Here is a 25,650-nt window from a genome sequence, read left to right on the forward strand (position 1 = left end):
CCCCTACATGAGGATGGACGATTCGATAGCCTACACGACGAAATCTATGAGCGATAACACGACCGTCTGGTTGTAGATAAAATCCGGTTCAACAGGTTACAGTGGGCGGGTCACTTAATCCGTATGGATGAGGATGATCCAGCCCGGAAAGTCTATAAAAGCAATATCTATGGTAGAAAAAGAAGACGAGGCAAACCCTGCCTGAGATAGAGCAATAGCGTAGTTCAGGACGCCAGACAGCTTTTAGGATTGGACCTCAACACAAAACCAGGGTGCCTGGAGTTCCTTAATAAGGCAGGCCTAGAACGGGCACCGATTGTTGCGCCGTTGATGATGATGATAAAAAAATCCGGCTTTGAAGGGCTATAGCCTTTGAGGGAAGGTGGCCGATACGAGTTTTCATCAGAACTGTAGTGAGAGAACCCTCCCTCCCACTTCAATAGCATTCCCACCCCCTCCATGGATTCGGTTGAAAGATCAACCCTTACCGTAGACTCATTTTAACGTATATTGTATTGTGCTGCTTAAAAGGGATAAAGGCAAAGAAAATTCAAATTGAACCACTATAATGTTAACTTTGCTACAGGGATTAGGTTGCATATCGTGCATGTGGTTTTACTAAGCTAACTCCGAATTGTATAATTCAATTCCCATTTCGCAACCCTGTGATGTTTTATTATTTTTACATTGGACTTTTCGTACGACTTCGTTTCAGGTGACACCGTATATATTTATATATACATCCATAAACGGTCCCTCAAGGAATAAATTATAAACAAATTAAATCCTGGTAGCATCCTCAAGAAGAAAGAATCGTTATTTATTTTGACAAAACCCAGGCAATGAAAACAAAAGCGAAAAAGTTCCATTCATTGGAAAACAATGCTCCTTCCCGTCCCGGCTTGTGATTAGTGGTCTTCCTGCAAGTTGGCTGCCGCTCAACCATTTGCTACCGTTTTCGCATTTTTCTAAAGAACAATTTAACACGACCATCTCCTAGACGGGGTCCATAAATTCTTAATCACATTTGGTGTAATTTTCTGAAGAAACAGCGGTCCCTCTTCTTATTTTGCATTTGATCTTGTGTATGCAAATGTTTGTGGTGAATCCAAACGGTCCCAAGGCCGACCAAAACGGCCGGCATTCCTTTGAAACCGAAATTGCTTTTTAGCAATATGTTTACGACCAGAGAAATATTAACGAAACGGAAGATCGTAAAGATTGGATGGTTAACAATACCTGGGTTTAATAGATGCATATTAGCCGCGACTATTTACGATGAAATTTTAAAATTTATGTAACTGACATCAGAGACACAAACACTCGTAAACATTTTGGATTTCATAAAAGTTTGATCGGTGACAAAGTATTTAATTATCTTTCTTTATTGCTATCATTTTTCATCAAACTCATCAAGAAACAAATTGGTCTTTATAATGGTCCTTAAATATGGATCCCATAATCATATTTATCCGAGACTCGTTGGCATGGTTTCCAATTCAGCGTACAAAGATGCCTGTTTTATGATATCCTGATCTATAGCATGCGTAAGTAATCCAATTTCCAAGTTGGTATGTCCAATCTCCTCCTTTAACTTGGCAATTGCTTTCTTGATGTTTATTACAGGACCTAAAGATATTAGATACCAGGTAGACGTGTATACATAGGACGAATGAAAAAAGCGTGTACTCACTCCCATCCGCCATGGTATTCCCTCGTTGTTCCATTTGGGACTTAACTGTTTCGTTCTCCCCGATTATATCGGAAAGATCCTTTTCAATGTCCTCTCTTTCCCTTTCAGTATCTTTTATTGCCGCCTGTGTGTTGGACAGCTCAATTGAAACATCCTTGAATTGTCTGATCAAATTCTGCAAATCGTTGTTAAGATGCTTCTCGCGACTCTCAATCTTTTCCATTGCGAATGTTATGTCGCTTTGCAATTTCCTCAGCTGATTCTGTGTGTCTTCTGTGGACTGAAAAAAGTTTAATAGTACTTAAATTACGAATCAAGAATTAAGGATTCCAAGCCCTTTAAAATTTACTCTGTTCAAATCGGTTCAATTTCTGCCTATGGAATGGAGATTGCAATACAATTGCGTCTAGTTATAGATGTATCTGTATTTGTTGCCCAAAATTGGTTACATACGAAAAACAAAAATACACCTGAACTTGCCAACTTCCAGTTGGACTGTTTTCGAAGAGTGTACAGGAAAATCCTATGAATACACTTCCTTTTTAAGCCTTTGTTGAAAACGAAAATCGGTTTACTGTCGGTCTGTCTGTCCATCTGTCCGTCCAGCTGAGATTATAATTAATCTCCCGATATTGTGTCCCCAGCCACTCGTTGATGGAAGGGACTAATCTGTGTGTCCACTGGCCCTTTCCCGAGAGGTCTCAACGCTCCTGCCATTCATTTACAAATCCCTCCCTTTTGACGTTCATCCTCTGCGACGAAAGAGAGACTGACTTCAAATTGTACATATACTCCCGTCATCTCATCTGCCAAGATGTCAATTGGCATCACTCCGGAGATGACGAAAGCATCCCCATCTGAGACGGTTCTGAAGGTAGAAAACACCCTTAGGGCTGTCCACCTATAGAGCGCACTCAGTTTATGAGCATTACATGATATGCGAAATGCCTTTCCTAAAATAGGAATGGATAAAGCAAAATCGAGCTAACCACCCTGTCAATAAGTAACCTACAAGTATACCGTGGCCCTCCCACGTTCGACATTATTCTTGCCAGGGCGATATTCGTCGTGGATCCCTTGTCACAAGCATATTCCATTTGTTGTTTAAAACTTAACTTCGTATCTATCATCATCATCATCAACGGCGCAACAACAGGTATCCGGTCTAGACCTGCCTTAATAAGCAACTCCAGACATGCCGGTTTTGCGACGAGGTCCACCAATTCGATATCCCTAAAACCTGCCTGTCGTCCTGACCTACGCCATCAATCCATTTCTGGTAAGGTCTGCCTCGTCTTCTTTATCTACCATAGATATTGCCCTTATAGACTTTTCGGGCTAGATCATCCTCATCCATACGGATTAAGTGACCCGCCAACCGTAACCTATTGAGTCGGATTTTATCCACAACCAGATGGTCATGGTATCGCTTATAGATTTCGTCGTTATGTAGGCTACGAAATCCTTCATCGTCATGTAGGGGGCCAAAAATTCTTCGGAGGATTCTTCTCTCGAACGCGGCGAGTTCACAATTTTTCTTGCTAAGAGTTTCCGAGGAATACATGAGAACTGACAAGATCATTGTCTTGTACAGTAAGAGCTTTGACCCTATGGTGGGACGTCTCGAGAGAACAAGTTTTTGTAAGCTAAAATAGGCTCTGTTGGTTGCCAACAACCGTACGCGGATTTCATCGTCATAGCTGTTATCGGTTGTGATTTTCGACCCTAGATAGGAGAAATTATCAACAGTCTCAAAGTTATAGTCTCCTATCTTTATTCTTCCCGTTTGACCAGTGCAGTTTGATCTCGCTGGTTGGTTGGTTTTTGGTGCTAACACTGCCACCATATACTTTGTCTTGCCTTCATTGATGATGTGCAGCCCAAGATCTCGCACCAATCGCCGCCTGCTCGATCTGGATGATGGCAGTTTGTACGTCTCGGGTCGTTCTTTCCATGATGTCAATATCGTCAGCATAGGCAAGTAGTTGGGTGGACTTAAAGAGGATCGCACCTCTTGCATTCACGGATCACTTCCTCGAGGGCCAGGTTGAAGAGGACGCATGATAGAGCATCCCCTTGTCGTAGACCGTTGTTGATGTCGAATGGTCTTGAGAGTTATCCTGCTGCTTTTATCTGGCCTCGCACATTGGTCAGTCTTATCACTTTCGTCGGGATACCGAATTCTCTTATGGCCGTGTACAGTTTTACCCTGGTTATGCTATCATAGGCTTTAAAGTCGATGAATAGATGGTGCAAGTGTTGTCCATATTCCAACAGTTTTCCCATCGCTTGCCGCGCAGAGAAAATCTGATCTGTTGCTGATTTGCCTGAAGTGAAGCCTCTTTGGTATGGGCCAATGATATTTTGGGCGTATGGGGCTATCCGGAATAGCAAGATAGTGGAGAATATCTTATAGATGGTACTCAGCAACGTGATACCTCTATAATTGCTGCACTGTGTGATATCTCCCTTTTTATGTATGAGACAGATAATACCTCGTTGCCAATCGTCAGGCATTGATTCGCTGTCCCATAAGCATAAGTTGATGAACTACTCGGTGTAATTGGTCGCCTCCATAATTAACCAATTCGGCTGTAATTCCATCGGCTCCTGGCCACTTATAATTTTCAAGCCGATAAATTGCACGGACTGTTTCTTCTACACTTGGTGGTGGCAGTATTTGTCCATCGTCTTCAGTTGGCGGGACCTCCAACTCGCCGATGTTCTGGTTGTTCATTAGCTGATCAAAGTACTCAACCCATCGCTCCAATATGCCCATTCTGTCGAAAATTAGATTTCCCTCTTGGTTTCGGCAGGATGAATATCGAGGTGTGTAAGGCTTCATCCTGCTGACTTATTGGTAAAACTTCCGCACCTGGTGCGGTTGCTCCCTGTACTTTTCCCAGGCCTCCTTTTCCTCTATGGAGTCGCTTCTCCGCTCGCCGGAGTTCGTGATAAGTTTCTGCGCGTGACCATGTTCTTTGAGAATGCAACATTACTTGATATGCAGAATTCTTCCGTTCTGTTGCTAGCTTACATTCATCGTCAAACCAGCCGTTCCGAGTCTTTTTGCGGCTGAGACCAAGTATGTTTGTGGTCGTATTTATGATAACATTCTTCAGGTGATTATGAAGACCATTTGTTGATGCTTCCTCTCCAGGATCTCTGCTGACTGCGGTTATTGCGGCATCCATTTCCCTCTTATAGGTGTTGCAGAGAGCTATGTTATCCATGGCTTCAGTGTTCACTCTCACCTGATTGTCAGAGGGGATTCTGGGTGGTGTTGTTATGCGAGATCGGAGCACCATGCCAACGAAACAGTGATCCGAGTCTATATTGGCCCCCCTATATGTTCTTACATTCATCAAGGTTGAGATTTGACGGCGTTCGATCAACACGTGGTCAATTTGGTTGAAAGTGCTCCTGTCTGGAGAGGCCCACGTATATTTATGGACCGCTTTCCGCGCAAACCAGGTACTTCCAACAACCATTTCGTGTGACACTGCTAATTGAATAATCTGCAGTCCGTTATCATTTGTATTTTGATGCAAGCTATGGGAGCCAACGTGTCGCCTGAATACGGGCTCCTTCCCTACTTGGCTGTTAAAATCCCCAAGTATGATTTTAATATCATATCTGGGACAGATTTCGAGCGTTCGTTCTACTGCCTCGTAGAAGGTATCCTTCTCCGACTCTGCAGTCTCTTCTGTAGGGGCGTGAACGTTAATGAGGCTTATATTTCTAAATTTGCCTCGCAAGCGCAGAGTGCATAGCCTTTCGCTTATGTTTTCAAAGCCGATAACAGCAGGTTCCATTTTTTGGCTGACTAAGAAACCTACTCCGAGCACATGATTTACTGGATGGCCGCTATAATATATGGTGTAGTGACTCTTCTCTATCATCACTCTCAAGTATTTGATGGTCGGCTTGAAAGTGACGATGTGATTGCCGATTCTATTTCGAGCGTAATTTCGCTTCCGTTTTTTTCCTCCGCAAGCGCCAGTCCAGCACTCTCTAACTAGGCCTTAACAACACTGATTGCTTTACAAGAGTATAACTTAGCATCCTCTAGATGCTTTGCAACTACAACCAATGCTACATCATCGGCATAACCCATCACCGTGGCCTCCTACGGAAACAGAAAATTAAGTACGTGATAGTATATGATGTTCCACAGTTGTGGGCCTAGTATGGAGCCTTGTGGTTCACCCGCGAAGACAACATATTCCTTGGGTCCATCATCGGTGTCATACCAGAGCGTCTATTCTAGCTGGTAGCCATCGACAATAGCTCCGAGAAAGATGGGAGCACCAATCGTGGCCAGGAACTTTCGTATATGGTTCCAATCGGCCAAATTAAATGCATTCTTCACGTCCACGTTCAGCACCACGCCATATTTTCTGGTACTGCCCCTTCCATGAATTGCATTTTCGGCCAAGCCAGTAACCACTTTGATGACATCAATCGTTGATCTCGCTTTACAGAACCCATACTGCCGATCTGAAAGGCCTCCTTCATATAGGTCTATAAGAGGATGGGTCATCTTGTGGTTTACCAGCCTTAGGCAGCAGTACCAGCTTCTGCCGCTTCCATGTTGTACCAAATATCCCCTTCGGACATGCACGCTTCGAACTATTCAGCGAACATATCCGGTCTGGATTTTACTGCGAGCTCTGTTCGGTATGCCGTCCAGACCCGGAGCTTTGTTGTCACCTATTTTGCTGCAGATCTCCAACAGCCCCTCCCTGGTCACTGCAGCAATTGCCTTCACATAAAAAGCTCTCTGAAATGTGTCAGTGTCTCTTGCTGGAGAAATGACCCCTGAATGATTTTTAACAAAATGCCCGTGATCTGTAGGGACGATCGTCCTCTCAACCGTCCGTCCCCAACCGTCACAATTCTATAGGTGCTTTCCTGCGGATTTACATCCGCTTCCGAGCAGAGCTCCTTAAAGCTCCTAATGCCCTTCTCGGCTTTAGGTATCCTGTTTCCCTAGCATATGGCTCCTCCTCAGTTCAAGAGTGATTGTCTGGTGATCACCGACGGTGTAGTCCTCGCTAACGTGCCAGGACATACCACGTACCAGCAGCAGGGCTGACAAGGGTCAGGTCCACGATTGAGGAAGACCTCTTTGTGAAAGGTGCTTGCATCACCTTCATTGGTAAAATATAAATCCAGCTTGGGCAGAAGCCTCTAATAGACTTCGGGCCTTGCCCTACTCTACCTGGTTCCCCACTCGAGAGCCTAAGCGCTGAAGTCACCGGAAATCATCTTTGGGCTTTGTCTTCTTGCATCGTGAGCAAGGGTGTCTAACATGTTTTCAAATTCAAACAATGGGAGACCGTGTGGTGCGTAACAGCTGTATACGTACACATCGCTTATTTTCGCCCACACGAAACCCTCGACTGACACATGGAGCATTGTATAGCTTAGCCACCGCACGCCCATATCGCGGAATAATTCCTAAAAAGAATCATGTGCATGTCTATGCATCCTCGCTTCCAGTGAAATAGCGTTTTAATTTTCTTATTATTTCCAAGAATTCTGACCTATTTTGCGCTGAGTCTATGCGGATTCGGAGCACCTACTGATCGATCATGTGAATACTTCCACAGTATGGAACAATTCCTTTGTGTCTGAAACAGGCAGTGCTGGACACGCTAGCTGCTGGATCGTGTGAGTTGGGATCTCGGAAAGGTGTGTAGAAATATACAACGCGCCGTTGATGTGATTGAAATAAATAATATAAAATAAATAAATAAATAAAATAAAATAAAACCACAACGGTATGATTTACAAAAACTGTCTTTACCTTCAAGAGATGAGGGGTACAACCCTTCAATTCTTCGAAGGAGTCAAATGTCTGTGAGCTTATTCTAGACAAGGAGCTTCTTTAGAACAAACATGTAGAGGTAAAGATAAAACAAGTTCTCACAGCTTATGGGCTTTACAGGCAGATCTTCTTCTCGATATGGGAACTTAGGCCTCAGGGAGTAGCATGGATATATAATATGTATGTTGCTATCATTAGGCCAATTATTTATGCACCCATAGTGTAGTGGGTTAAGGTGAGACAAAAGAGTTTTCACTTTAAGCTGGACTCACAGTAAAAAACTGTCTGGCTGGGTATTATCTGTGACATCCAGAGCACCGCAATGAGACAAGTTCAGACCATTTCGATTAGACTTATGGGGAAACAACGAACATGAGGGGCACAGAGCATTGGAAGAGTTATTGCGAGAACCGAATCAAGTTTGCCCAGTGCCCTCTGATGCTGGAATGGCCTTTTTAGTAGAAGATATAAAGTTATCCACAAACGTAGAGAAAACTGGAAAGAAACAGAACAATGCGTGGTGGAATATACTGAAGCATACACCGATGGCTCAAAAAGAGAGCAGGATTCTGGAGCAAGAGTCTACCTCTCGAATAAAAACAAGAAGTGGTGTCTTCTCTTCAGAGTGAAGTGTACGCTATCCTAAAGGCAACAACCTCGGTGATTGACGAGCGGTCAGAGGGCTGGCACATCGCAATCTGCAGCGAGAGTGAAGTTGCATTGAGGGCGTTGAGCAGTCATTTGATCACTTTAAAAATCATTCAGGAATGTAGAAACCGGATGAACTCCATTTTTAAGGTTTTATGTAAAACAAAACCTTATTAAAATCGGTTTACTGCCTGTCTGTCCGTCTGTCTGCCTGTCTGTCTGTCACACGCATTTTTCTCAGAAACGGTTGTAGCGAATGACACCAAATTTGATGGAAAGGTGGGACTTATGAACGCTCTTTACCGGACCCTGCAAAACCCCCCTCAAGTTTATTCTAGAATCACCAAATTTTGCAGCAATATGCGCTATAAGATAAAGCATAATCCTACCAAGTTTGATGGAAATCGCAATATTATTAACAAAGTTATAATAGGTAATTTGTCACTTCTGTGCAAATCCAAGACTTTGAATGTCAGTATCACGTGAAAGTGGGTGTTCTCATATAATATATACATATATTACGTGCTAGGTTCCCCCTCCCCCTCGGACACCACCTTGTCGTGGTGGGGGAGCCTGTAGTAGTTTACTGCTACACTAAGGGTGTCCAAAATATGAATATGGAAACAATGGATATAAACTCTCCAAGTGGTAAGAAGTCACAGACTTCGAATCCACCCGCGACCATGAGTAATCATGTCGCGGCCGAGGCGCGGATTTTGGAGGCCTCACCACGTTCATATTTGCCTATAGAGCAATCTGTAGAAGGCATGCTTTCCGACTCAGTGGAAAGTTTGCATTTAGTGCCTACGGCGAAGTTAGCCAGAAAGGAAAGTACGGAAACTCTCAAATTGGGAGAAACTGGAAATCCGACTACGGCCGGCCCGTCCACGGTACTACAGCCCAAATCTACCCGCAAGCGGAAGAGAAAGGCCTGGCAGAAGGGAACTTCGGCCACTAAGGAGGGGGGACTACAGGCTGAATCCTGCCTGTCAGAACCTTCTCCGCCATCCTTACTGGGAAGAGCGGAAGAACGGGAAGCTGGTGACGTGGACGCTACTGGTTCAACGCCAGTATGTGGAAATGGATCCAAGCGGTCCGAACACCGTGAACCTGGAAAGGCCCTAAGCCGACGGCAGAAGAGAGCACTGCGAAGGAAGATGAAGCACCTTGGGAATGAGGACATGGACGTGGCTGTACCACTAGGCGCGGTAACGCCCAGAGAAATCGGACGCAAGGTAGCGGAATCTCCGGCGGAAGGTGGGGATAAACTGGAAACCCCGGTAAGATCCACACTGGACGCACCAGACTCTTCAGTCAGCGGTAATGCGCGCAAGAAGCGTAAGACCAACACATCTGCTGTGGCCAACACTTTATTGTGCTCCGCACCAGGGCTTACATCCACGCGTCTCGCGGGGATTAGGACCGGTGTGCCGGGAGGTGATCAAATCAGCGAGAGAGATCTCAATGAAGCTGGTCCCTCCCACAGGAATACGAACACGAAGGCGGGAAAGAAGAGGACGTATGCGCAAGCTGCGGCCTCTGTTCTGACTGCTGCCGTGGGAGTTTCCTCCAAGGATGGCAAAATGTCAGAGGGACAATTTACCATCCTCCAGGAATGCCTGTGGAAAAAAATGATGGAGCCTGGAACGAAGCCACGATTTAACGATCAAGGTTTTCGTGATGGGCTTCTACATTTGGAGTGCGCTGACGAGGCTGCCTTAAAGTGGCTCCAGCAGGTAATCCCAACTTTGAGTTCCGGCGGTCGGCCCAAGTTCACTATTGTGAACACTGAGCTACGCAGGACAGAACATGTCGGATGTTGGCTACCGGGCCCTCGAAGGAAGGCAGAGGACATCATCCGCTTGCTGGGTGAACAGAACCCGGGCATGGACTTTGGACACTGGAGGGTAAAGTTCATGAATGCCAGGAAGGACCAATCTACAAACGTGGAGGGCTTCAACTTGGTATTCGAACTGGACCAACAGAGTCTAAATGTGCTCAGGGGAAGTCACCATATGGTGCTCCACTTTTTCCTATATAGACTGAAATTCAGTCATATCAGGAGACTGTAGGGCATCATCTCCATTTTGAGAGCGAAGAACAATGATGGTCTTCGACTTACACAACATAGAGCAAATTGCAGCATCTTCGGTGCGCTCTCCCACAATGGAGACGTGCGCGGAGGATAGTGCATACAGGGGCGGAACCCCCGTATGGGGGCTCGCACTGGGGAAGGGACTACAGAGTGAATCCTACCTGCTAGTAATTTCTCCTACACCTTCCAAGGAACAGGCGGAAGGAAGGGAAGCCAGAGACGTGAACGAAACTGACTTGATGCCAGTTCGAGTGATCGAATCTATGCAACCCGGACACCGCAAACCAAGTAAGGTGCTAAGTAGAAAACAGACGAATGCTCTGCGGGATGAGGTGAGATCTTTCGTGGATGAGAACATGGGAATTGCGGTACTCCCAAGTACGGCTTTTCTCAGAGAAATCAATCACGAGGGGATCGAGTCTCTGGCGGTACGGTGTGGGGGAAACCCCGTCATACGCGGACTGCCGCATACGCTTCTAACTGTTTTTCTATAAGACAATAGACTAAGTTTATGTCGAAAAACATAAAGATTGGTCAAATCAACCTGCAGCATGCCAAAGCTCCCTCCTACCTGTTGGCAGCGAGAATGACAAAGCTACAGGATTTCCCCTATATCTTTCTGGTGCAAGAACCGTGGGTTCGATTTAACAGAATCTGTTGTATTGGATCAGTAAAGGGGGCTAGGATCTTCTACGACGAAAGATCCATAAGACCGAGAGCTTGCGTCCTGATGTCAAGACGGTTAGAGGCAACTATGCTGAGACAATATTGTTCCCAGGACTTAGCTACGGTCATCATACAATACCAGATAAATGGCGAGAGGAAAAACATCATAGTTACCTCCGCTTATTTACCCTATGATTCTTTGTATCCTCCACCGACGCAAGAACTTAGGGATCTGGTGGCGTATGCAGAATCAAGTGGTCTCGAACTCTTAATAGGTTGCGATGCGTATGCTCAACATATTTGTTGGGGCAGTAGCAAATGCAATCCAAGAGGAGAGAGGCTATTTGATTTCATCACTTCAGCTGGTCTTATGACTGCAAACGTGGGGTGCGCCCCTACGTTCGTGGGACCGAGAAGAAGCGAAGTAATTGACCTAACAATCTGTACCCCAAAATTGTTAGAGTTGATTACACACTGGCGAGTGCTAGACGTGGTCTCACTGTCAGATCACCGATATCTAGAATTCAATCTGACTATTGCGGGCGAACAGTCTGCAGTACAAAGACGGAACCCTAGGAAAACGGATTGGGCAAAGTTCAATGAACTTCTTGGCAATAAAGTACAGTTCCCTAGGCGACTAAGGACTCCTTTGGTGCTGGAAGATGAATTGAAAACTCTGAACTACACACTTTTAGAGTGTTATGAAGAGGCTTGTCCTATTTCCCGAGGCCAAAGCGGTAAAACAGTTCCTTGGTGGAACCGAGAACTGCAAAAACTCAGGAAATCAACCAGGCGACTTCTAAATCGTGCTTGCAAAAGTAACAAGAACGAAGACTGGTTAAATTTCAGGAACTCACAACGTGAATATAAGAGGCTCGTGAGGTGCTCGAAACGAGACTCCTTTAGAGCGTACTGTGAGGAACTGGAAGGCGAAAGGGAGACTTCAAGGCTGTGCAGAGTCCTCAAAAGGGATGAGTCGGCCAAGTTGGATTCTCTTAGAAAACCCGACGGTACTTTCACGAACTCCAGACTGGACTCAGTACAGACCCTCCTGGAAGTACACCACCCGGGGGAACGAGTGAGAGAAGTGGTAGGGGGAGAGTTGACGGTTCTTGCAACCCCTTCAACACGCAAGTGTTGCAAGAGGAACTGGAACACTGCGAAAGCGGTTGTTACCCTTGAAAAGGTGAGAGCTGCGATACTGTCCTTTGAACATTTCAAAGCACCTGGCATGGATGGCATCTATCCGGCAATGCTAAAGGAGGGTATGGAGCATTTAGAGCGACCTCTAACAAATATTTTTCGAGGATGTCTTGCTCTGGGCTACGTGCCTTCGTCTTGGCAACAGGTTAAGGTAGTTTTCATACCGAAACCTGGGAAAGATGACTATTCTAATCCAAAGAACTTCAGACAGATCACCTTGACTTCATTCTTGCTGAAAGGTTTGGAGAGACTGGTGGAGCGTCACATTCGTGGAAAGGCACTTAGGTCACACCCACTTAGTGAAAACCAACATGCTTACCAACGTGGAAAGTCCTGTGAGTCTGCTCTTCATTCTTTGGTCACAAAGATAGAGGATGCAACTTTGAATGGTGAGTACGCGATGGGGGTGTTTGTGGACATTAAAGGGGCTTTTGACTGTGCGCCTTTTCAAAAACTTTGTGATGCCGCCAGAGCGCATGGTGTTGATGATGCTTTAATTAAGTGGATCCATGCTATGCTAACGCAAAGATTGCTGTGCGCTGAGGTAGGGGTCGATCGCTACCTGACTACGGAGGCAACGAAGGGCTGCCCCCAAGGAGGTGTGCTTTCGCCGCTTCTGTGGAGTATGCTGATCGACTCACTGCTATGTGAACTGCAAAATTTGCCAATACACGCTCAAGCTTATGTTGATGACGTGGCTGTACTTGCTGTTGATCGGGATCTTGGAACGGTGTGTAGGAATATACAGCGTGCCGTTGATTTGATAGACAGCTGGTGCCTTAGACATGGTTTGTCAGTTAATCCAAATAAAACCACAATGGTTTTATTCACAAAAAGGAGAAAACTGGATGGACTTTGCCTCCCTGAGATGAGGGGTACTACCCTTCAACTCTCCGAAGAAGTGAAATACCTGGGGGTTACTCTAGATAAAAAACTTCTTTGGAACAAACATGTAGAGGTAAAGATGAAACGAGCTCTCACAGCTTATGGGCTGTGCAGACGGACCTTTGCCTCGACATGGGGACTCAGACCTCATGTGGTAATGTGGATATACGTTGCCATCATTAGGCCGATGTTCGTATATACATCCGTAGTGTGGTGGGTTAAAGTGAGACAAAAAGGTTTTCACCGTAAACTAGCTGCACTGCAAAGAACTGTTTGTCTGGGTATCACTGGTGCCATGAGCACGACATCCGGCGCAGCTCTGAATGCACTACTCAATTTGCAGCCCCTGGATATATTTATTCAAAGCACTGCAATGAGAGCAGCCCATAGGCTAATTCGATTAGATCTATGGGAAAACAACGGATGTGGGGGGCACAGAGCATTGGAAGAGTTACTGGGAGGACTGAATCCAGTTCTTACAATGCCTTCCGATTCTCGTGTCCCCATACATCTGTTTGGTAGAAGATATGTAGTTACCCTGAAGCGTAGAGAGGACTGGGAAGACCCAGAGGAATGCGTGGAGGGATATACGGAAGTCTTCTACACGGATGGCTCAAAAACAGAAGAGGGTTCTGGAGCCGGAGTCTACCTCTCGAATAAAAACGAGAAGTGGGCTTTTCCTTTGGGACAATATACAACGGTTTTTCAAGCCGAAGTTTATGCGATCCTAAGGGTGGCAAACTGGGTGATTGACGAGCGGTTGAAGGCAGGCGCATCGCAATCTGCAGTGACAGTCAAGTTGCACTGAGGGCATTGAGCAGTCCTTTGATCACCTCGAAAATCGTTCAGGAATGCAGAAACCGTTTGAATTCTATGTCTAGATTCAATACGGTGGAACTACTCTGGGTACCTGGTCACTGTGGCATAGAAGGAAATGAAATCTCGGACGCTTTAGCGAAAGAGGGGTCAATCTCCCCTATGCCGGGACCGGAGCCAGTAGCATTGGCTAAATCTGTTTTCAAAAACTGGGAACAAGTTTCCCATAATGACAGGTGGCAGAGCCTTAATGCTGCTCGACACACCAAACCTTTCCTGCCAGAACCCAACATACGTACCGCAAAGTTTATCCTGTCGAAAAGCAGGAGGACTTGCAGGTGTATTGTGGGCATTCTGACAGGCCATAATTCACTAGCTGGGCATATGTTCAGAATAGGAATTACCGAAGATGATACGTGTCCCTCCTGTAATGAGGAAGCGGAATCCACGGAGCATTTCCTATGTGAATGCCCCGCCTATGGACGCATCAGGCATCAAATCTTTGGTGCCGATGTTCTCCAATTACGACGGGTAGCATCACATCCACTAACGGAAATCCTACGATACGTTAACGAATCCGGAATATTCCGTTAGACGGGGGACGCGAGTACAATGGGCCAACACGGCCTGAGTGCTCAGAAGCTGTAGCTTCTCCCCACCACACACACACACACACGTGCTAGGTTCTCAAATATTTTTATATAAAAATGCAAAACCTCCACTAGCAGAAATCCTGCGCTATATAAACGAACCCAAGATATTCTGTTAAATAAGGGAATCGAGTACAATGGACCATTAGAGCCCGAATGCTCGGAGACTTTGCCTCTCTATCACATACACACAATGCATCCAGAAAAAAGCATGAGGAGGATGATTCTATTGGTTACTAGTGGAGCTCTCAACCACAATTAGGAGAATTGTCTCCTTCCTCGACATGAAGCCAGTCAAAACTTCTGGGTTTTCATTTCTATAAGACTCTAAAACCTTTTCAGTATAAAATTGTAAAGAAAGGTAATGTACGGTACTTAACAGATTATTTGCCAAGTAGAGATTCGGGGATATTTTTCTCAGAATTTATAATTTATAATATAAAACTTACCACTTCGATCTCTGATTTATAGGCCACCATTTGCTTCACATGAGCTCTCCAATCTCGGGGATCAGCACGTACAACAACTTTCAACTGCGGAAGGACTCTTTCAAGTTCCAGTCTTTAAAACGAAGGAAGCAAACAAGATGATTTTTTGGGGGTTTTTTCGTAGCAGGGATGCTTACCTCCAATTCTCAACTTCATTGAAATTATCTGCTTGGAATTCATGTGCCTTGGGGAAAGATGATGTTTTGTTATTAGATCGTCCTGGCAGAACATTTAAATCCAATAAGGAATTATGTTCATCCTCACTGTCGTCACTGAGCATTGCGTTTTGTTCCTCCTCCACCTTTTCCAGAATTATTTCAGCATCATTTTCCATATATTCAACTTGTTGTTCTTCTTCTGGTTTGATTTGTGGACGAGATAATGTGACCTGAAAATTTCCAGAATATCAAAAAATTACTATCCAGAGGTATGATTTCATTCGATCTAAATGCAAAGGCATCAGTTGGGGAGTACCCCTAAAAAATTGTCGGATGTCCGAGGGTGCGGAAGCTTGTTGTAAATAAAATTCTACTTTGGCTCGTCAGTTAAGCACAAAACGTGACTCTAAACTCAGATTTCCCATCGATAAAAGTAGGGTTTCTCGTTTCTTAGGCCGTTCCAGCCAATTTTTAATTTTCTTTATTTTTAGGTTTAGATTCGATGTCACTAGAGCCCTTTTACGAAGGCAAGGCTATTTAAAACTGGAAAACGCTTGATCTCAACAGTACATCGTTCACGACGACATCCTAACCGCTGAGATGACTCTGCCTTATTCTGCTATTATTCGGATAAAGTCAAAGGTATTTTCCCAGATTTACAGATCACTGCTATTAAATCCATTTCACTTTCAAACGCCTTTACGACAATTAGGAAAATCTTATAGCAGGCACCCAAATCCCAGCTGAATGGAAGTCAGGGTCCCAGCTTACTGCTTTGAATTAAGTTCTATTTCTAATAGCGCTCGATGACGTATTATTTTGATGAAATATGAAAATGTGGCCGCCTCAAAATCTATATCGAATATGGAATATTCTACACTAATACTCTCTCTCCTTAGCAATTACCTACCTGAGTTTAAGTCTCCTAATATATCACGAAGTATCCCAAAGCCAAACGACAAATCGGAAAACCTCAACGCAAAGCACTATTCAACCCATCTTCATGGAAGAATCGCAAGAGAGGTCTGGAGCGTAGGAGCAAGAGCAAATCGATGGAAAGGCGAAGAACCCATTCAACTGCGTAGGTAATCCAATCCTTTGCTGAAGGTCGGGGTTGACAACGAAACTCCGAATCAAACGAAAAGGATTAAGTGGACATGAAAGACGCGACCAAATAACGGTTCTAAAACTCCCTTCAATTCCTAGGTGTTTTTGCCTGGGAAAGCACTGGCGACCCTCTGAGAACGTCCGAAAGAACAACCGAGCACCGAACAAACCAAGACGATAAAAAGAGGCTATTCCGTCCAAAGTTTGGAATTGTGAACCCAGGATTGGGCCTCAGTTCTCTATTAACTATTTGGACAAAGGCATTGAAATTATAACGTATTTAAATCGGTGGACTAAAGATTATCTACAGGGGTTGGTTGGTAATATCACAAAGGTGACCAAAACCTAAAAAATGGTGGTCTCCATATAGAATAAAGACATCTTGGATGCTACTACAAATCGATTATAAAAGCTCTGTAACGCAGCGTCGGAAAAGGTTACATTGTCCTCTCGCAGCTAAACTAACCAAAAAATGGCCTTGTCTAGGTAACCTCACGTTCCCACCAAATTTTGTGAGAATAGCTTCAACCGTTTCTAAGTAAATCGGGTATGACAGTCAAGCAGACAGACGGACAACCTGTGAGAAGTTGCCAAATCTCCCAACATGAGCGACCCCTGACGGCGTATAGGGACATACCCATTGACGTTGATATGTGTTCATGCAATTCCTTCTCAGGCTCATCTGGAGTGCGTAGACCAAAATACCTATGGAAAAGATACCCAGAACATAAAATTGCCATGGAAGGGAAGAGAAGGAGTAAAATATCGGCGCAGGAGCTTGGAATTCCAGTACCCACGGTTTTTATGTGTGAACAAGTGGGCTCCCAGTCGTCGATATCTCTCGACCGCCATGCCTCGGTGGTGGACAACTTGGCCACCGCGGCATGTAATGCTACAAGTAATTTAGATTTGGAGAAAGAAGTGTTCAAACGTAGTACCACCTTATGGAGAACGCCAGTACTAGAACGAAGGAAAGATGAGCTGAAAGCAGATCGCTGAACGACAAAAACGGCAACAAAAACCACCGTGTATGTTCAAGAGGGGCGACAGCAGGGAGTACTCCAGAACCAAGAAAAAGATCCATACAGGAGAAGCTCTTCAATTTTGAGATCTCTGCCAACGCTGAAGACCGTAGAAGATGAGGTACAAGGAAGGAATGCCAACTAAGCGTATAAAAGAAGGATTGCAATCGGGGCTCATAGAGAACAGAGTTCTGATCCGGAGAAATTACCCTTCTCGCAGCTTGAAGCGAAAACAGTTGAGCTATCCGAGTTTATCAAGGACAAGCGAAATGTACACCAACCCATAAAGAAGGGCTATTAGAGTACTCTATAACAGGTCGGAGGGGGAAGAAAGAAATTTTACGGAGAAGGAGAGGCTGGAACCTGCTGTCTCAATCATAGGCCATCCAAGTGACACTTAGCAATTGTACTGTCGAATTACGGCCAATTAAAAGTAGTTCCGAAAACTAACTAAAAGTTCAGAAGGAGGAAAACAGCCAAACCCAAAAGGGACGAAAGCAATGGATGGACTAAGGTTCTCAACAAAAAATCGAAAAGGAACATAAAAGTGCGAATTCGCCCAAAGCCGATTGTTATCTCCAGCAAGGACACTCCCATTTCCGCGGAGATACTGAAACCTGATCCCTACCTAAAAGATCTAAGCGGAAATGTCAACAGAATCCGAAGAACCCAAAAAGGTGATCGCATGATCGAGCTAAAAATATCCAGCGTACCCAAAACTGATGGCTGAGGAGAAAATGCTGCAGTGCGTTCCGAAAAGCATGGGATCTACAGTGTAGGGGTCTCGATGAAGTAATAAAGAAAGAAGATCTGCACTGCTTTGAAGAAACTGTTATAAGAACTTGAGGAGGAGTCTGTTGTGAGTTTGCGAAAAGCCTATTGCAGTACTCAAACCGTCACAATATGATTACTAGTGGAGGCAGCCCAGAAGTGGTTGGCGGCCAGAAAAGTTCGGATTGAATGGGTAATCTGCCGTTTAAGAGAACAGATTTCACTTAAGAGGTACTTTAAATGCCTCATGTTTGATCATCATCATCATCATCAACGGCGCAACAACCGGTATCCGGTCTAGGCCTGCCTTAATAAGGAACTCCAGACATCCCGGTTTTGCGCCGAGGTCCACCAATTCGATATCCCTAAAAGCTGTCTGGCGTCCTGGCCCACGCCATCGCTCCAGGGTCTGCCTCGTCTCCTTTTTCTACCATAGATATTGCCCGGGTGGGATCTTCCTCATCCATACGGATTAAATGTTTGATCACTTCGTGAATACAACGGTGTTGATCGATCCGATCCATACAGAAGGTGTGTGATCAAAGATCATATTGCCAGAGAGCGCAATAGGGACCCCAAATGACTATTAAACGAAGGAAAGGCGGGACGGGATAACCAGCATATTACCTGAAGTGGTAAAATCAGCTTTATTCAAGTAAACTTTAACCATTGCAGGGTTTCTCACGATTTACTTGAACACAAATCTGAAAACGAAATTATTATCATAGGCGTATTTTATCGAAACCATCACAGTGGAATATGGCTCACCACTGGTGGAACCGAAATATGGACGTGTACAGCTGCTATGCGCCACCAAGGCTAACGCTCTTCCCGCGCGCAGGCTATGCAGGATGAATTCTTGGCGTAACTTTTGCGACACCGTTGATGAACGTATGGCGAGTTTTAGAGGACTCCTCGGCAAATGACCAGCAGTACATCGCGTTCGAAGTTGTTGACACTATTTGTTGACGTGCATCAGCCCCGCGCACCCCCTGCGAGTAGAACGTCGCGAGGATGAATATCAAGAGGTTCTCTTGGTAGAGGTAAAGCATCGCTGAAGGGCATTTTGCAGAGTGGTGGTAGTGCAGCTGACACTTTGGTAAATTCAGTGGTGAACCTGATAACGATGACCTGTGAAACTTCCATGCCCCGAAGGGGCCGCAGCCGTGATAAACCTTTTATATAATGTTGGATGGCGGAAATTGCCGACCTACAAATTAAGCATCATAATTTCCGCTGTTTGGCAGAAGGGTTCCACGCCTGGAAGGAGGTATGTGCCAGAATGACAGAATACAGATCAACTAAAAGGCGACTCCGCAGCTCGATAAACAAAAGCACAGCTGGCTGGTGGTAGGTCCTAGTCAACATAGAGACTCGGTTATAAACAGCTCTCTCGGAACTCTACGGAAACCCTGCATACTTAATATCAACCAAATGGATCGCATTGTCCGGACATTATTCCCCAGACATCCCATACAGGATGTTGGCAGCAGCGCGGAAACCGTTGAGGATCGCTCGCTTTTTCACCATCAAATAGTTCCAATATGGAGTTCTCACCATGAAAAATAAGAAGATGCCATGCTCTGATAGCATCCCGACAGCGGTATACAAACTGGTGTACCACCAACCACCAGACTCGCTGCTCGACGCGTTAATTTGTCCTTGTCTCTGGAAGGTGGCGAGGCTCACCAGCAACAATGAGAAAGGAGTCCCTGCGCTGCCGTCTGCATACCGACCATTGTGTATGCTTAACACGGCCGAGAAAGTGAGAGAAAGCTCATCAGGAGTATATTCCAGTGCTGCTCGTAACGCTTGATAAAAGATATGCTCAAAATTCCATAAGATGGGCAGATATGCTAGGGACATTAAAAAATTTATTTCACGTGTCGAACTATCGCTTGAGGATATTGAGAATTGATTTGAGGGACCACTCACTGCTCTATGAGACGCTAGAGAGCCAGAAGAGAATAAAGATCACATCATGAGTAGCAAGGGCGCACAATAGTCTGCTAAGACTCGACATACCAGGAGAGTCGCGCCTGAGCGGTTATGCATATGACGTTTCGACGCTTTTTAACAGATACACTATAGAACAGACGAAAGGCAGGTTTTTCATATTAATGCGATGGGTAAACGGATGGAAGGCTCCTCATGATTTGAGCCTTACACTGGAGAAAACCGAAGTAGTCATCTTGGTCACGAAGAAAATCCCGGGCCTCCCATATCGATCGGAGAGTTGACTATAGAGTGAAATCCAACGGTTAAATACGCTGGTTTAACGCCCGACTCAGAGATGTGTTTCTTTGGGAAAGCAGCAGTGGACGAGACTGCAGGTGTAGTCTCGGCGTTAAATCGGCTAATGGCGAATGTTGGGGCCCTATATCTACCAGGAGAGGTCTTCTTACGCAAGCAACGCAGTCTGTTCTACTCTACAGTGCAAAGGTATGGCTTGATGCTCTTGTTAAAGGAGATGTGTCGTAAGCGCCTTGCCCCAATGCAGAGACAGGGAACTTTATGTACGGTGTTTGCTTATCGCACCGTCTCAGAACCGGCCGTGATGGTAATCGCGGGACTGATCTCCGTTGTCCTCTCTGCTAAAGAATGTAAAACCATCTACAGCCGCAAACGAGAAGACTTAAGAAAGGTAATTGCCGGTAAAAAATGGCAACCGACATTAACTAAGTATCAACTCTCTTGGAAAAAAAATCAAGCGGCAAATGGACTACACGGCTCATCAACAGTTTAGATTTGTGGCTGAATCGAAAACGTGGTAAGATTGGTTATTTCCGTACCTAACTTTTAAGTGGTCATTGGGGCTTTCAGTTTTACCTACACAAGATTGGGAAGGAATCTCCTGATTGTGTGTTCTTCAATGGAGTGGTGGAAAAGGCAATCAAAACCCTTTTCTCTTGCGGAAATTTGGATGGGTTTCGTCAGCAATTTTGTACGGATACATGCTGAGGAGCGCTAGCAGATGAAGTCGCGTTGCGCATTACATTCGAGATTGAGCTCGGCCGGTTCAGGGACCGGATGACAAAGGGTTTTTTTTTTAACTAACCACTTCCTTCCCAAAGGAACGTGTTAAACAGTTCCAGGCTATTTTTTTTTTTGTTTGGGATGTGAGGGATTCAGTTCCAGACTAGTTCTCTGATGACAGGGAGGTGTTTAGTTGGTAGTCCAACGGTGTACCGTCGCGGGAGTTCAACATTTTATGCGCAAACGCATTCACTTACCCTACTAACAAAAACTGCTTACTGCGATATAGTCAATCTGATTGGATGTTCATTGCCGGCCAGTCGAAATTCACTTGATCTTGTGGCAGGCTCTCTGCTTCGACAGTCGGTGAAAGGTACAGAATTCTTTATGGTACAAAGCACCATTATAGTTGTATATGACTCGATTCGGAAATAAACAAGGGTCACTGCCAATCAGCAAATTTGCTCTGGAGAATTAAGCTTATTTTTTATCTCATCAACGGTACAACAACTGGTATCCGGTCTAGGCCTGCCTTAGTAAGGAACTCCAGACACCTCGGTTTTGCGCTGGGGTCCACCAACTCGATGCACGCTAAAAACTGTCTGTCGTCCTGACCTACGCCATCGTTCCGTCTCAGGCAGGATCTTCGTGGTCTTCTTTTCCCATCATAGATATTGACCTTTCTTTTCAGGCTGGATCATTATCTTCCATACGGATTAGCAACTATTGAGCCGGATTTTATCCACAATCAAACGGTCAAAGGGTAGTATAGGTCGCAGGGCGAAACGTGGATTGGTACCCACGATGGAGCATAAAACCTGGGAAATGCCTGTTGAACGAACACCAACAGCTCTACTATCAAACCCTATCTCCACCTCCACGTGGTGACCGCTTAATGAAATGCTGCAGACGGAGAAGGATAAAAGCGAGTCTCCCGCGCCTAAAAATGGGTCAACTTGTTGGCAATATAGACTCTGATCACTATCTCGTTGGCATGGCAGTCCGAGCTCGAATAACAACACCACCTAGAACCGCCTCTGACAATCAGGTGAGAGTGCACACTGAAGCCATCCACAACACAGCCCTCTGCGACACCTATAAGAGGGAAATGGATGCCGCAATAACCGCAGTCAACAGAGGACCTGGAGATGAAGCATCAACAAATGATCTTCACAACCATCTGAAGAACGTTATTATTAATACGGCCACAAAGATAATTGCCCCCAGACGCAAAAGGAGTCTGCATACCGGCTGCATACCGAGTAATGTTGCATTCTCAAAGAACGCGGGCACGCGCAGAGATTTATCACGAACTCCGTTGAGCGGAGAAGCGACTTCACAGATGGAAAAGGGAAGCCTGGGAGAGCCAGCAGGTCTGTGAACTCGAAAAGTACAGGGAGCAACCGCACCAGGCCCGGAATTTTTACCAACACCTCGATGCTCATCCTGCCGAGACAAAGAGGGAAATCGATGGGTTGAGTACTTTGATGAGCTACTGAACAACCAGAACATTGGCGAGTTGGAGGTCCCGCCAACTGGAGACGATGGACAAATACTGCCACCACCAAGTATAGGAGAAACAGTCCGTGCAATTCATCCGCTAAAAAATCATAAGTCGCCAGAAGCCGAAGGAATTATAGCCGAATTGGTTAAATATGGAGGCGACCAGTTACACCAAGTGGTTCATCAACTTGTGCTCAAGGTATGGGACAGTGAATCAATGCTTGACGATTGGCAACCAAGCATTATCTGTCTCATACATAAAAAGGGAGATATCACACAGTGCAGCAATTATAGAGGTATCACGTTGCTGAGTACCGTCTATAAGATATTCTCCACTATCTTGCTACGCATACGCCCAGAACATCATTGGCCCATACCAAAGAGGCTTCATTCCAGGCAAATCAGCAACAGATCAGATTTTCTCTCTGCAGCAAGCGATGGAAAACTGTTGGAATATGGACAACAGTTGCACCATCTATTCATCGACTTTAAAGCCGCCTATGATAGCATTTTTTTTTTTTTTGGAGTAGGGTATGTGAATGCGTTTACGCACAGAGTGTTGGACTCCCGCAACAGCACGCTGGCGGACTACCAACTAAACACCTCCCTGTCATCAGAGAACTAGCCTGGAACCGTTTGACACATTACTTCGGGCTAGCCCACCCGCTCTCTCGGCTTTGGGAGCCTTCAAGTCAGGGAATTCCTTTCACCAACAGGAGGGGAGAGGAGGAAGGGAATTATTGTTAGTTCAGGGAACCCCTTACCGTCCGATCCCTCCGCCGGTCGAGTTCAATCTTCTTCGTAATAAGAAGAGCCCGAACATAATGCGCAATACGATTCCAGCTGCCAGCGCTCTTTAGCACCTCTCTGACAATGTTGTCTGGAGATAGCTACCCTGCGTCTGCATAAAGCTGCTGGCGGAGGCCGTCCCACTTCTCTCACCTGCTGAGGTAAATGCAAGAGGTACGATCCTCTTTAAGTCCACCCAACTACTAGCCTATGCTGACGATATCGACAGAACCACGAGAGACGTACAAACTGCCTTCATCCAGATCAAGCAGGCGGCGCACACATCAATGAAGGCAAGACAAAGTATATGGTGGCAAGGTCAGCACCGAAAACCAACCAATCAACAACCTTAAACCGCACTGGTCAAACGGGAACAATAAGGATAGGAGAATACAACTTTGAGACCTTTGATAATTTCTCCTATCTAAGGTCAAAAATCACAACCGATAACAGCTACGATGATGAAATCCGCGCACGATTGTTGTCAGCCAACAGAGCCTATTTCAGCATGCAAAAACTGTTCCGCTCGAAACGTCTTACCATAGGGTCAAAGCTCTCTCTCTCTCTCTGTACAAGACAATGATCTTGCCAGTCCTCATGTATTCCTCGGAGACTTGGGTTCTTAGCAAGAAAAATTGCGAACTCTTGGCCGCGTTCGAGAGAAGAATCCTCCAAAGAATCTTTGGCCCCCTACATGAGAATGGACGATTCCGTAGCCTGCATAACGACGAAATCTATGAGCGATACCATGACCGTCCGGTTGTGGATAAAATCCGGCTCAATAGGTTACGGTGGGCGGGTTACTTAATTCGTATGGATGAGGATGATCCAGCCCGGAAAGTCCATAAGGGCAATATCTATGGTAAAAAAAGAAGATGAGGCAGGCCCTGCCTAAGATGGAGCGATGGCGTAGGTCAGGACGCCAGACAGACTTTAGGGATATCGAATTGATGGACCTCGGCGCAAAACCGGGATGTCTGGAGTTCCTTATTAAGGCAGGCCTAGACCGGATACCAGTTGTTGCGCCATTGATGATGGTGATGACGGTTATGATATCGCTAATAGCTTTCGTCGATATAGAGGCTGCGGTATCGTCCATTCTCATGTACGAGGCCAAAAATTCCTTGGAAGATTCTTCTCCCGATCTTAGCCAATTTTTCTTGCCAAAGTTCCCGATCTCCGAGGAATACATAAGGACTGCTAACCCTAAAGTGGGAAGTTTCGACCGAAACGGTTTTTGTAAGCTGAAATAAACTGTTAGTAGCCAACGAGCGAGCGTGAGCTGTTATCGATTCTTATTTTCGACCCTAAATGGGGAAAATTTTGCCCGGTCTCAAAGTTGTAATCTCCTATCTTCATTGTTCTCGTTTGACCAGTGCGATTCGATGTTGGTTCTTTGGTTTTTGGTGCCGATTGCCACCAAGTACTTCGTCTTGTCTTCTTTAATATGCAACCCAAGATCCCGCAGACTTTACATTTCGGGTTGTTCTTTCCATCATGGCCTTATTTCCTTCCATTTTTTCGTTTTCCAGAGCACTGTTTTTCAGTTTCATTATCATCACATAACGCTGCACAAATGATAAGCTTACGATAGCGTAACAGATGCTAAGCGAAATGCAAACATCCAAGTTGAAATCAAAATTCGAATCCAGGACAGAGATCGAGAAGACAAGTTAAAAGGTGAACATATACCTTTGAAATTTTCATAGCTTGCGTGGCCAAACAATCGAGAACGAATAAGCAAATCGGTCCGGCTCCTTGTATTAACTTATTCGATGCAAAATCCGTGGGGATATCCTGGAAAACCATAAGATTGTAAATATTTGAGAGCACCCCCATTCCCTATTCTTACGATTTCGTTTAACACTCCCACGATGTTTGCAATGGTCTGATTTGGATTATCAAATTCCTGAGGCTGGTCAAAATGTTTCCCTAACTTCCGGATCAGCCAAGCGCAGATGGACGTGAACATGAAAAATTGCTCCCCTGGGTTCGTGGACTTCACAAAGTAGAACCTACTCAAAGGTTTCATCTTCATCTCACGCAACAGTTGTTTCTCGTAGTTCAGCAACTTCAACTTCTCCATCAAGTCGTCGGCTTGGAACGTCGTGACCGGTAAAGTGTTTGACTGCTCCTTCTCGAGGGCAGCTTGAAATTCGGCCTGCATTCTACCCGCAAATGTTTCCACTTTTGATCAGTATATACAAAGGCTTTGATAATATTTGAGGGAAATTAAGGTGCGAATTGCAACAAAACATTGATATTTGCGTTTGGCCAGGAACGGTTGCGATAGTAACGAATTTAAGTCCTATCCCCATCTGTTGGCAAAAGTGTTCAATTGCGGAAG

General features: G+C 45.2%; 2 protein-coding genes across 2 annotated transcripts; one reads left to right on the forward strand and one right to left on the reverse strand.

Annotated features, from left to right (window-relative positions):
- Positions 1-793: 793 nt before the first annotated feature.
- Positions 794-25,603, reverse strand: LOC119647137 (intraflagellar transport protein 57 homolog). The gene is made up of 6 exons (XM_038047929.1): positions 25,156-25,603; positions 24,996-25,100; positions 15,115-15,365; positions 14,939-15,050; positions 1,694-1,973; positions 794-1,629 (listed from the first exon to the last, which is right to left on the reverse strand). Exons 1-6 carry the CDS (start codon positions 25,468-25,470, stop codon positions 1,469-1,471), a joined length of 1,224 nt encoding a protein of 407 aa, XP_037903857.1. The 5' UTR covers positions 25,471-25,603; the 3' UTR covers positions 794-1,468.
- On the forward strand, positions 15,886-16,591 carry LOC119647138. Its single transcript, XM_038047930.1, has 2 exons — positions 15,886-16,216; positions 16,342-16,591. The coding sequence occupies exons 1-2, from the start codon at positions 15,958-15,960 to the stop codon at positions 16,515-16,517; spliced, it is 435 nt and encodes a 144-aa protein (XP_037903858.1). The 5' UTR covers positions 15,886-15,957; the 3' UTR covers positions 16,518-16,591.
- Positions 25,604-25,650: the final 47 nt, after the last annotated feature.

Source organism: Hermetia illucens, chromosome 1 (assembly GCF_905115235.1).
Source record: "Hermetia illucens chromosome 1, iHerIll2.2.curated.20191125, whole genome shotgun sequence".
Lineage (NCBI taxonomy): Eukaryota > Metazoa > Arthropoda > Insecta > Diptera > Stratiomyidae > Hermetia > Hermetia illucens.